Source organism: Anopheles stephensi, chromosome 2, assembly GCF_013141755.1.
Source record: "Anopheles stephensi strain Indian chromosome 2, UCI_ANSTEP_V1.0, whole genome shotgun sequence".
Taxonomy (NCBI): Eukaryota; Metazoa; Arthropoda; class Insecta; order Diptera; family Culicidae; genus Anopheles; species Anopheles stephensi.
In genome coordinates this window covers 57,520,588-57,533,930 of record NC_050202.1, presented here as the reverse complement: position 1 = coordinate 57,533,930, position 13,343 = coordinate 57,520,588, and the positions used below count along the sequence as shown (strand labels likewise).

At 47.1% G+C, this 13,343-nt stretch overlaps 1 protein-coding gene across 4 annotated transcripts in view; it reads right to left on the bottom strand.

Annotated features, from left to right (window-relative positions):
* The window catches only part of LOC118506354 (diacylglycerol kinase theta), a 29,095-nt gene that overhangs the window by 14,490 nt on the left and 1,262 nt on the right, over positions 1–13,343 (bottom strand). For 2 of the 4 annotated variants that reach the window (XM_036043360.1, XM_036043362.1), the window contains exons 2-13: positions 9,648–11,132; positions 7,038–7,220; positions 6,493–6,684; positions 6,181–6,387; positions 4,235–5,497; positions 2,457–2,624; positions 2,080–2,216; positions 1,898–2,010; positions 1,340–1,826; positions 1,038–1,267; positions 812–960; positions 549–728 (exon numbers count right to left, since the gene is read on the bottom strand). In XM_036043360.1, the coding sequence (XP_035899253.1) occupies positions 549–728; positions 812–960; positions 1,038–1,267; positions 1,340–1,826; positions 1,898–2,010; positions 2,080–2,216; positions 2,457–2,624; positions 4,235–5,497; positions 6,181–6,387; positions 6,493–6,684; positions 7,038–7,220; positions 9,648–9,759 (3,421 nt within the window). In that variant the 5' untranslated portion in view covers positions 9,760–11,132. Of the gene's footprint in view, positions 1–416; positions 729–811; positions 961–1,037; positions 1,268–1,339; positions 1,827–1,897; positions 2,011–2,079; positions 2,217–2,456; positions 2,625–4,234; positions 5,498–6,180; positions 6,388–6,492; positions 6,685–7,037; positions 7,221–9,647; positions 11,133–13,343 lie in introns of all 4 variants that reach the window. The other 2 variants (XM_036043359.1, XM_036043363.1) reach the window with 2 other exon arrangements.

Here is a 13,343-nt window from a genome sequence, read left to right as displayed (position 1 = left end):
TTTATACAGCTTGTCTGATGTGTGGACTGGTAGTGTTTCCGAGGAAAAACTAACAAACAAAGCACCGGGTGGGGTGAGGTTTCTTTTCGATTTTACTTGGGAACGGCTAAACGGCAGGACACGATGCGTGGTAGCTAATACCCTTAAATATTAGACACAAATTGGCACATAATGGCATTAGAGACGGTGGGAAACGAAACGGGTTCGCAACGTGGGAGGGAACTGTGTAGCGATGTGTGTAAGAGTTTGGACGAGGGAAGAAGTTTGGTAGCAAGTAAAGCAAGGGATCGGCCATATGCAAGAAAACAGGATAACAGATAAACAAATGGTATAGAGAGAGAGAGAGAAATAGAGATAGAGATAGATAGAGAGAGAGAAATAAATTGCGATTGAGCCATCAAAGTACAGCAAATGACCTTGCGCCGGGTTGGCGACGATTGCCACCGATGGGTGATGGTGTTGTTGGTTCTGCTGATGTTGCTGTTGTTGCAATTGCTGTTGCTGTTGCTGTTGTTGTTGCTGTTGCTGTTGTATTTTCTTCTTCTTACCGGTTGAGTTGGGTTGCGCCTTCGGTGTGGCATCCTCGGGTTTGTCCTCCGGATGGAACACCACCGTCCAGCGGTCCAGCCGTATCTCTTCCGCGTCTATTACGTCGCGCAGCAGGTTTAGCGGATCTTCGCCACCGGTGTAACCGGCGCCCCAGCGTAAAACGCGTGCCAAATCGTTACCTAGAAAGGGAGAGAGAGAGAGAGCGAGACAGGACGATCAAGCAGGGCATTGAATGGGAGACGCTTCAATAGGGAATACTTACCGGTGCCTAAGGGAACGATGGCACACGGTGGGCTAGAGCATTCCGAATCTTGACCAACGTTGTCCAGGCACTGCAACACCCAACCGATCGTACCATCACCGCCACACACCAGAATCTTATAATCCTGAATGTGTCGGAAAACGTATAGCCTGGATTTAATTTAATTAAAAAACACACACAATTAGTAACGGGAACTTTGAGGACTCTTGGGCTTGCAGCCACATACCCAGGCAGTGGTCCACCGTTATCCAAATCAAACACTTGATATGGATTTAATAATTTACGAAAACTACTAATAAGCTCTAGACCCTGGCATCCTCCGGACTTGACATTGACAAACACCAGCAACGGTTGGACACCGCCCGGCACCATGCTCGGCTCGATGTTCGGCAAAAGCAGCACGAGCAAATGTTTCTCCTCATACTTGGACTCTCGCAGAGCTTGGAATGCACGTACCTGTTAGTGGAAGAAAGCACACCTCATATACACAGAACCCTGTAACGGAGCAAATTCGGCCTCACAACTTACAGCTTTGGATGCATTTTCGTAGGTTATCACTAGCGAACCGTACTCGTAGTAGATGGGACCGATGCTGCTGAACTTGTTCTCGAAGCCCAAGAATTCCGTCAGTATGTGCTCGTAGTTGCGCTGCGACAAACCGGGCGGCAGATTGCCGACAAACAGGGCCAGGTTCGGACCGTGCGGGTCCTGCTTCAGCTGCAGGTAGAACCGCATCAGCTCCATCTGCCGTATCGAGTCCTTCCCGAGCTGCTTCATAATTTCCCACGGCCGCTCGTTCCAGGACAGGACGCGCTCGGTGACGCCCCGGTCGAGCAGTATCTCCGAGCAGCGGTAGTCCTCGATCTGGTGGCTCTGCAGGCCGAACTTTTTCAGCGATTCGCAAATCAGATCCTTGACGGTGGTATCGTTGTCCACCGGTATGATAACGTAAGCGTTCTCTACCTGCAGCTTACCCGGATAGACTCGTACAAAGCCGTGATCATTCTCCTTATCACTGAAAGTGGAAGCACGGAAGTAGATTAATCGAACGGCCAAACTGCCACCTGCTGCTGCATCAAGACGTACCGAAATCTTAAGTATATAGCTGGTCTTTTGCCCTCTACACGGTGTAGGCCTGGTACTGGATTCGGATCCTGCAATCTGACCTCGTCCCCGTAGACATCAGTGAGAAAAAATAGCTACAAGCAAGGGGAATCGTTAGTGGGTTTGCTTACGGTCGATCGTCAAAATAAACGCACGGCACATACATTTGGATCCCTGGCTATGTGGAAGGCCCTCAAGGCGGTGGTCAACAGTTGTTCCAACGAGCATGTTCTAGGTACATTAATGGCTCTGAAAATTCTTCTTCGATATGAACAGTTTCCGTCGAATACCTTGATTGTTTCTGCAAGTGGAGTGCAAGGATACGGTACTGGGTCAATCGCCATTTGTCACCATCGGGATGCATCATCACATCCCGAGCGTTCGAGTCTGTGTTTCGGAGGCTGCGAGTTAAAATAGACATCGTCGCTCCGGTCGCACGGGCACACCGTTTCCGGTCACACACGCGAACAATGGGAAGTTTAACGAGCAGCTCACTCGCACTCTCTCTCACACACACGCACACACACACATGCACACGTACCTTCATCGCGCTCCTCCTTGTCCTTATCTTTCTTATCCTTATCTTTATCGGGCTTATGCGCAGAATCTGGCTTCGAGTGAGTACCGGATCCGCTGCTCTCGCCTCTTGGTACGTACTCATCGTCTCGGTAGCGGTTCTCCGCCGTTATCTCCTCGGAGATGCTGCGAGCTGCATGGGTGGTGGTGGTTTTGTAGGAGGGGCACGATGGTGTATGAGATGCGGTGGGGTAGAAGTGGGGCGAGCGAAATGCGGTGCCGTGCGTCCCAACCGTCCCGACCGCATGGGAAGTATCCGATGTGATTGTTGGAGTGTATACAAGCAACGTAAAGATGCATAGAGGTTAAGAAGAAGAAGAAGAGAAAAAAAACAGAAAAGAGAGAGAGATAGAGAGAGAGAGATTGGTATAAATGTACCATTTGCTACATGAGTGTCGCTTATAATAAATAGAAGAACATCATGGGAAAACAAAACAATCAAACTGTTCCGGCGAATGGCTGCAAGACTTGTTGTGGGTTTAATGCAAAAAATTGCCAATACATTTTTTTGAGAAAGTTTTTTCTTCCAACTCTGCAACCACACAGCCCGGACAGCCGAGCAGCTTGCAATTGTGGGGCACGTTAAGCTATTAAATGAAACACTTAGTCCATTCCAGCAGAGCAACACCTCTTAACATGCAGTTCCGTTCCTGGTGTTAGAGGCGCTGAGTCCTCTAGACCGGTGTCACGGTTGTCGAGAACCTTCATCCCCGCTAGTGGTCGGAAACAAAAGAAAAGCCACACGCATTTCCCAGCTCTCGAGTTTTTTTTCTGTTTCGGGAAAATGTCAGGGAGCGTTTCGGTTAACAAAAAAATCGGGATGCCTTAACTTTATCGATTTTCGCACGAAATTAACAACGCAACACGACACGAGGGAAAATCCGGAACCGCCGGGTTGGTAGGTGTTGTGGTGGTCTGGTGGCCTCTCATAACCAGGATCGACCGCTGCTCTCACACCAGTGCACTAAAAACACAACCAAACACACACACACACCTTTACTGTATGTGTGTACACGCGTTTTTGTTGCTTCTTTCGCCGTCACTCTTCACGTTCGATCGCTCTCTTTCGTTCTAACACGCTCTCTCATTCCGTTCCGTTTGTATGGGATCCGTTTTGTGCACAGGATCACTTGTGGCTCACCATCCAGTGCCCCGGTTGCATTCGTCACGCGCATTTTTGAGTGATGCATTTCGTGCAGTGTTTGCTGGGGGGAGGGGGGGGGGGTGCCATCCTGTTGCATTTTCTGATTCCCCTCCCCTCGTTATGGCGTTGTGTCGGTGCGATTCGAGTGGGGGGGAGAAAAGGAAGTTTTTCATGTGACTCTTGTGGTTTGCCTCCTGTCTTTGCGGGTTGATGATGATGGTGCAGCGCTCATCACGCTGCCAGAAGGCCAGAAGGTTGGCACACATCAGGTAGGTTTTTGTTTTAGTGTTAGTAGAAGGCAACACATTTCAAAGCAAACGGCTACAATGAACACACACCCACACACACACATATATATATATATATAGATAGAGCAGATGCGTCGACTTTCGTGGTGCCAAACGGTGATTGTGCAAACATAAACGAGAAAATCGCTGTTGTTATCTTAAGAAAAAAAAATCAAATTAAACTAAAAAAAATCAGCATACAAAATAAAAAGAAAAGAAAATAACGGTATAACTAAACTACAAAAACGTAAAAGCAAACTCAAAACTCAAACAGAACACAAAAGAAGGAACAGAAAATAAAAGAAATCGCACCTCTCCGTACACGGCAGCCAGTTTTGCTCCAGCCCATCGAACACTTGCGCATCTGGCGATAGATACGCTCGAGCAAATGGTGCGCCGTTGGATGGGAAACGGTGCCACGATCGTCTGCCACACCGTCCACCATTACGCTCGGTGGCGGCCGACCCACATCGACGGTATCGCTTCTTCTTCCGGCCGTCGCACTGTTGCTGCTGGCAATGGTGGTTTCGTTCATGGGGGCCACCCTTGCGAATGCATTGACGCCAGCCCCACCGTTCGGTTCGAAGGAAGCACCATCGTCGTCGTCGTCGTCGTCGTCGATGAAGCTGAACCCGCTGACGTCATCGTACGACACAACCCGTCTCGGTTCAACGCAGGTAAGCAGTTCGTTCGCTGACGCCACCGTTAGATGGTGACCGAAATTTCGCACAGATGCTGTTGCCGCTGCTGCGGCGGTTGGTGCCGTTGCACAGTCGAACGAGGAAGACCGTTCCACGCCCGTACCGTGGTGCTCACCGTCCGTCCCGTTTACGCCACAAACGGGTCCGGCCGTGGTGCAAACGGACGATGACGTCAACGAACCGGATGGTGAATGCACTAACACAGGAGCGAGTGCGGTACGTATCGGGGCCATCGTCGATGGTTCGCTGGTACCGTGCACGAGCAGCATCAGCTTCGGAAGTTCGCTTCCGTTATGCCCCTGCTGCCGTGCCTCCAGCGGCGAAGGCGATCTTCGCACTATCGATGGAGGCGCCTGGTGCTTCTTGCGAAAGCGGGCCAAAAACCGGGGGCTATAGTAGGCGGCCGATTTGACGAACCGTTTTGGAATGCTGTTGGTTTGATCCTGAAAGGAACGGCTGCGCGTCACCAGCGTATCGGTCGGTGGCCCAGCATTGGTAGCTTTCGTGCGCCTCAGTGCGGGATGGATAAGGTTCCGGCTGCGCGTTGGTCGCATCGGCCAATCGTCCTCGGTTTGCAGCAGCAAACTGTTATCGCTGTGGTATTGTTGCTGCTGTTGCTGCTGCTGCTGCTGCTGCTCGTTGGGTTTCCGTTTCGGCTTGTCGTCCTTTTCCACCGCCATCGATCCAATCGCACTGGAAACACTGTCATCGTCATCGTAGAAGGTGAAGCTAACGGGTGACAGTGGTACGGTTCGACACTTTTGCTCTTCCTGCTGCACGCTCCGGAGCAGCAGCTCGGTACTTTCGGTGCAGTCTTGCTCCTGCTGGCTGTGTGCTGGTTCGTCCTGATACAGGCCGATTGTCCACAGTTCCGCTACGGACGTGTCACGCGCCGGATGTATGCGATCATTGTTTCACGTACGGTGTCACGTATGGTCGTCGGTGGAGGATTCGAATTCGATTCAAGTGTTAGGCAACCGGCAGGAGGGGCAGAGAGGGTAAGAGGGGCAAAGCAAACCAACAAAAAAAAAACAACAGGGGAACAACGTTGGTGGTTTGAAGCGGTCGGAAAGGAGATAGATACCGTGAGCAGTGAGATGACGATTTAATAATGGAGCACATGTGAGCAGGGCAAACGACGTGAACGCAGGGTTTTTTTTGCACAAAATTTTGATTAGCCATGACACAGTGAACACAGCAGTAAAAAAAGGTGTGAAGAAAAAGAAAGAAAAAGAATAAAAGATGGAAAGAAAACGGGGAAATAATGAAAGAACAGTGTAGTACAGTGGGAAATTTCGATTGCAACATCGACACCAAATGCATGAAACAGAAACATGTACGTCGCACAAATACACACAGCCTTTGCTATTGCCGTTTTGGATAAAGAGTGAAGCTTGAATGAACCTTCTGCTACTGCTCTTAACCATTTTTAAACCCCAATTGGCCAATGTTTTACTGATTTGCTTGCTGTTTGTGTGTGTGTGTGTGATACAATTAATGAACAGAAACATGATGGGATACAAAATCGACAAGGGAGAACCCAACCATGACACTTACGACAGGAATAGTCACGCTGTATGCCCGGTGTTCCTTTGTTGCGATTCTGCACACCGATGATTGCCTCCATCGGCACCTCCGTCCGGGGTATGGAGACGGCGTGCGGTGGCAGGTAGATGGGTTGCAGCGTGCCGAACGTACATTCGGCCGGGATGTTGTTTCTGCATCCGCCGTGGGTAGTGGTGCCACACCATTCGCAACGATAACCTACATTTGGTCGTATAGAAGCGTACGAAGCGTTACTTGTAGGGCAACTCCAGTTTGAAGCTGTAGAGGGGAATGGAAAACAGGGCGAAGAAGCCCATCACCTACCTGTAAGGCATTCGTAAGACCAGCACGTCTTCTTGCAGTACGCACACTTGGACGACTGTGGCAGGTTGCCTTCGCGCCAGTGATGCTGATGTTTGACGTGGCCCAATTCCTTGCCCGGAACGTAGGTTGCATTCTCCTTACAGTCGGGGATGGCAAAATCCTGGCATTCGACATGTGCGAAGTACTCACATACTGTGGAACGGTAGCGAATATTTATATTAACAAATAGCTCAGTTTAATTTGAATAATTAAATGATTAATTTGAAACCAAGCCAAGAGCAAAGAAACCGCCAGCATTTTGATCTGCCCTGCCCAGCCCAGGAAACAGCCTTGAGAACGGCAAAACCAGCACAAAATGGCTGAATGTGATTCCAGAAATAACCATAGCAACGCGCACTGCATCGCTCCCTGATTTGTGCAGCACTGTACAGCTTGTACAGGAAACAAAGAACCCGGGTGCTGAAGTAGGGTCGGTCGTTTGTGGGCAGAACAAAAACAACAGCAAAACACACACACAGGGCAAAAAACGGGGGTTAGTTACTTACTCAAGCAGTGAACGGCGGGAGTTTCATCTAATCGCTTACGACAAACGGAACAAAACTTGCGCTTGTGGTGCGAAGGTTCCGACCAACAGTGTGCCACCGGGTTCCGGATAAGGTAGGGTGCGATGCCCGTGCACGGTGTCACGATGTTGGTAACGCACTTTTCATGTACGATAAAGTTGCACACTGAAACGAGAGAGGGAGAGAGCAAAGGAGAAAGAACATATAGAATATAAGTAATTGAGTCATTTGTCTGGTTTGGGGTTAAATTTGTTTTGACATATTTTAAAGGAAAACAGTGAAAAGGGAAAGGTAGCTTTAAAAGAAACGTACTGCCATCGCATTGATTCCATTGAAGGTGCAATGGGTCGAGTGTTCATCAATCAATAGCACCAAGCTGAGCAAATGGTTGACTATGGAATGATTAGAGCAAGCTGGTGCGAGGCCAGCACAAGTGTCGATTGTATGTCACTCATTTGCTCTCTCGACGAGTGCTGGATCAATGAGTGACTCACCGTAAAGTGGTAGCTCCGATACATGGCAGAGAAAGACTAACTGAGGGAAGAACTGTAGTGTGTAAGTGATAGCAGAAAATTGGGTTTACACTACAAAGTGCAGGTCGACAACACAGAAACTAGGTACACCTTATTTCAACAAATGATTATCTAAAATTTTAATAATTTTCATGATTAATACTTTCAAAATTTAGAAAAGATGTAATCTAAGTAGAAGATAAAAAAGCCATGTTTTAAAATTTAGATAATAAATAACCCAAGTTAAAAAATAAAAAGACGTGTTTTAATTCAAAAAAAGAAAAAATCAATGCGAAAGACTATTGTTTTATGGATAATCGTAAGTATTTAAACTCTCTTCATACATGGAGGCGCCTGGTGTTTTACAATAATGATTTTTATCGAATTTACTTGTTTGGAAAGGGGTCTAAGCATGTCTTATTTGATTGATCAGACAAAATATGCTTTCTGAAGCCTAACACAATTTAAAATCCAATTGAATTTGAAAGTAAATGGTTGTGAAATGAAAAAATGCGATCTGAATGTTCAATGGAGGCGCATGGTTGTTTATGATAAAACACGTGTTCACCTATACTTATCATAGTTGATTCATCCGATTAAAACAGCAAAAGAATAAAAAGAAAAACTACCCATGCTATCTCACGCACTTGCCCACAATTTTCAAGTACTGGATAAGCATTTCCAGCGAATGAAAGTAACCATGAGTAGTTTCAAAAATGTACCACGGTGAAGTTGGATGAAAAATATCGCACGTAAACATGTGCAGCGTGCTCACCGATGTTTATGTTAGTCAGTGGGTATATATGATGTGTTCAGCATTGAATCTATTTTCTACCGTTCCCCTACAGACGCACCCGCCCATACCCGGACGTGCCCATGGATTGCCGGGAAAGTTTTTGGGTGCAAAATTTAAACGAAGCACAGCCCCCCCTTCACACCTCGAAACGCGTGTGTGCTTGGTGGCAATGAAACATTGATGACGCATGAAAAGCCCTTCATCGATTTACCCTGCTAATGTGTTCACAAACAGCTACGCCAGCGGTTTGAGCTGTACGGGTTGCAATGTTGAATCGAATCTGGATTAGAATCGTCGGCCACTATGGTAATCTACTGTATTTTGAGTTGGTTCGTAATGGTACGGAGCAAAAAAAAAAAAGAACGGGGTGTTTGTTACATTACTGGCGAATCAAAACAGTTGCACTAGTCATGTACGGCAGCACGAAAAACCTTGTAGTATTGGGAATATCTTAGTTAATTCGATTAGTTTTTTGTCTGTAGTAAAATTTGATGAATATTGATTGTTTCTCTTTATTGAAAAGCTGATCCAAAACGATTTTTGTTGTGAGTAAGAACATAAATAATCAAATTTCTTTACCATTTCACCAGTTGAAGCAATTTAGAGAAAAGAAAAATCCGAACTAAATCAATGATGGAGACGCCTGGTTGTTGATGATAAAACACGTGTTCTATTAATTTTCACTCGATTTGGATAGTATGGTTCAAGAAACATGTACACTTGTCCACAATTGGATTCGAATGTTTCATAAGTTATCAGATTCGTTGTGTTGCATGTGCTTACTAAGAGCAGATCTGGAGTACCACATGATAGAATGCTCATACTGAGTGTTACATAGAATGAGATTTGTTCAGTTCTCAAATAAATTTAAATTTAAAAAAATCAAGTGCTAAAGATCGGCTAGCCTTATGATTATAGCCTCAGTCGTTACTGTGAGTGAACAGCGAAAAAACAGAAGTATAATTGTTGAAGCGCTTGATCACGCAAAAGAAAGAAAAAAATAATCTCCTAGAGAGACCCACCAAAAGTGGAGCAAACTCTCCTTAAGTAGACAGTCATCGTAAACCAACAGAAGAAAGAGAGAGAGAGATAGAGAGAGACATGCATAAACGCACACACACGCACAGCAACGGCAGTAAGCAAGAGCGAAAGTGATAACAACCAAACGAAAGAGAATATTTGTGATGCTGCTACCAGGGTACGAGAAGCATCAAAAGAGGATGGAGGAAGGGAAATTGGCTGGAGGCAAAAGAGAGATCAGTAAAGCTCAGAATCAACACGCACCTTCACAGATGTATCCTTGTCCGATGAGCCCCCACAGCAGATCCGAACAGTGATGGCAATAGGTTGGCTTGTGAAATGTCTTTCTACCGAATGTATGCTCACCACCCGCCATTTTGTTTCCCTATAGCTCAATGATTGCGATATGGTGGTTGGTGGTTGGCTTTGGGTTGCCCGTCGATTGGACGAACCGGGTTCCCAGCGGGGAGGAAGGATGGCGAGCCAATGACAACGGTTAGGACACCGTTACCAGACGGTGGCCGATAGCTGGCTTGATGCTGCACACCAACAGCTGGTTGGCGACACTGGAGGGGGGAGGTTGGTGAGGCTGGGTGACGTTTATCGTGGCTGCGTTCTGTTGGTTCCGGGTTCCTGGTTCCACAATCGGGTTAGAATGAGTGTTGCAGTAAATTCTCTTCGTTCTCCTTTCTTGCTGCTGCTGCTAGTTCGCAAAACACTAGTTTCGCTTCGATCGGTTTCCTTCGGTTTCCGTATCCGGGTTCCCAATGAGGGCGAGTGTGTGTGTGTGTGCCTCCGTACTTTATGGTTTCACTGCTGTCAGATCGAGCTCGAAACCAGGCGCACGGTATGCGTCAGATCGTGACGGCACCATCATCTACTTACGTTACTACACACACGCCCAGATAGATAGACACACGCGGAACGGAATACACCCGAACGGTTACAAAATTGCCCTCGCCCCAGGTTCGGATCGGTGGTACCAAGTTAGTGCAGCAACGGCTCCGATACGTGGGCCATCCGGGCGTCGCTGATGCTTGGCAAATTGCGGTGTGAACCGGAAGTACTTCCGCACGCTGGAATTCAACCTCCACCACCACCACCAAACAGGGAACTCTGACAACTGACTCGCCAACACCGGGAACGGTTCAAACTAGAACCCTAGTGCCAGTTTTCCCCCGTTTGTTTTCCGGTCGGCGTGAGGTCCGGTGTTGTCGGGGGTTTGTTGCCGAGCCTTGTGTCTGGCGGCCGGAGGTGGGGGACGAGCAAAACGAGCTGTTTTGCTACGGAACTGCACCGGTCAAACTGTTGCACCTCGGTTGCAATAAGACCATCCACACTGCACTGCACCTCACCTCACCTGACTGTTACTCCCCGTACCACACCACAGGCTTTCGAGGATGGAACAGGTTTTTTCGAACGGATCCTTTCGATTCGTCGATCCTGTCGACTGTGCTTCTATGTAACTATGCCTGGTTCACACTTTAGCCACACCACACACTCACTTATCTCACCTTTACTACCAGCGCTTTTCGGTGTTCTTCGTTATGGTAGAGTTATTCTTATCTCTATCGTGTACTTGTTTCATTACTCCAATCCACTACGGCACACAACTGGGTTGCTTTCTCTTTCATTGCCTTAAGCTGCTAATTGTGACCCTCGGGGACACACACGAAAATTTGCACTTCCTGTTTTCGCGCACCTGTTTGTTTTAATTATTTTATCTCTGCGCGTTCCATTGTACCGTAACTGTAACACAGAAATACACAAAAAACACGTTTAAATTATGCACTAGAATTTGGAGCTAGGGGTCACACAGAGAGCTGATCCTCTATTTCCAGAGGATTTGCCACTTTTTTCACACGCTGACACACACAACTCTTTCTGGTGAATATTTTCCATCACACAATACGATATATAGGTAATGTATCACTAATAATCGCCCCTTAGTTTAACGGAATCAGCACGAAACTGTTGTTCCAAAACAATAGAACAACTACTAGATTCTTCACTTGCTATGGCCTCATCACACTCATCTCATTCACTACCTGCTCATTGCGAGCACGAAGAAAACCCGATGAGGATTTTCGATCTTCTGTCGATTTTTTTGCTTCACGGCACTGTTGGTGATTTGCTGCTGGTGTAAACTTCACCAGTCCAAGATCAGCAAAGACGCACACACACACACATACACACGCAAACAAACAAACACACTCAAACATATACACAGACAGCTCCGAGTAGGACAGATTTTTCTGACGAGTAAACCAGCAACATCCGTATTTTCGCCCACACTGGCTGGCTGGCTGGCCCCCCTTCTTACGCTCCCCCTGTGCGCTCTTTTCATTCTAATAATGGCGGTCTCACACACAGCTCTTCACTACGCACAGTTTTTCTCACCGTTAAGATTTCCTCTCAACTGGTGTGTGTGTGTGTGCGTGCGTAAGGAAATGTATTTTCGTCGTGAGCGGAAATAACGATCGACGGTAGTTGTAGGGTGGCCACTGGATAAGATCTATTTTTTTCCTCGGTCATGTGGCAGTCTTAGTGTGTGTGTTTCTTAATTTTCGAGGCCAAAAATGAATTCCGATGAATGTGATAAATTCAATTTTTTTTTCTATATGGCATACAAAAATATCACACACACACACACTTGTATGATGGGGATGCTAGTGAAGTAGCAAACACGGTCACTCATTCCATTGATCGGTTGCTTGTGTCAGCTATTCACGTGCAAGCTGACGGACGGTATGCACAAACACACCCAGAACAAGCTCACAGACACACAAACGCAACACCTTCAATTCAAACGAATGAAACGTAGGAAAAACTGCGAGTCCATATCGCCTATATCTCTCTGTGTATGTTGTGTACGTATGCGCGCGCGCGCACGTCGTCCGTCTCTCCGTCGGAATGGAAAAACGGAATCTCTTCACACCGTACGCTCGGACGTGGAGCAGCCTGAGATGAGGACAGAAAGAGGAACGGAAAAAAGAAAGCAGGGAGTAAAAAAAACCTCCACCGAGATGAAAAGTATGGTACACACGGGACGCGTACGCACACATGTACACACGCAGGCGCACGCATGCATTTGGTAGCGCAGCTTTTGGGGGAGCAGCAAGCAAGCTAGCAAGCAAAAAAAAGCCATTCCGAGGTTGCTTTCCAAGCATTGATTTCTTTGCTGGATAACAAGGTGCAATGGGGCACCGAAAGATGCCCAGAAGTTGTGATCAACAAGACCTCTAGAATAACTCTAGAATACTCCAAGGAGCTTGTAGGAGATAAAAATTGAGTCCTGGACGGAAGCTAGTACTTCCAGAATCTATTTTGACCATAATTGATTTGAGACACAGACTGTTGGCAATTTTCTGAGCAGCACTGACTGACGAGAGCTTTGGTACTTTGGTGGTACTCTCATCCCATCCGCTTTCCCGTGCGCTCTCCACGGTCAAGGTTCATAATTTCCACACTACACTTTCAACAACGAACGAACAACTTCACAGCGCGAAACACTGTCCGTTGTCCGTGTGCCTACAAATGTGGCTGTGTTGGTGAGCGCACCGCAGGGAATCTCCTGTTCGATGATCGTCACTACGTCACTACGGCGACTACTTCGATCATGTTATCATGTTTTTTTGTTCCTGTTTCAAATTTACGGATCGCTAGGCGAGACAGGATTAGAAGGTGTGTGCGTGTGCGTGTATCTCAATCTCACACACGAGCTACATTTTCTCACACGGGATTTCTTTTACAGAACATTTGATTTTGAGTTTTCCTTTCATTTCCATTTTGTTCCAGCTTCTCTCCTGGACACAATATTAACGCACAAAACGCACACCGTTGGTTGTGTTTTAGGGGGAGGAGGATGGGTGGGTGGGGAAAGCCTCATATTCCCACCTGCTACATCGTGCATGAAACGTGATTGTATGGAGTTGTGAAATAACAAAACACGGGCATCAG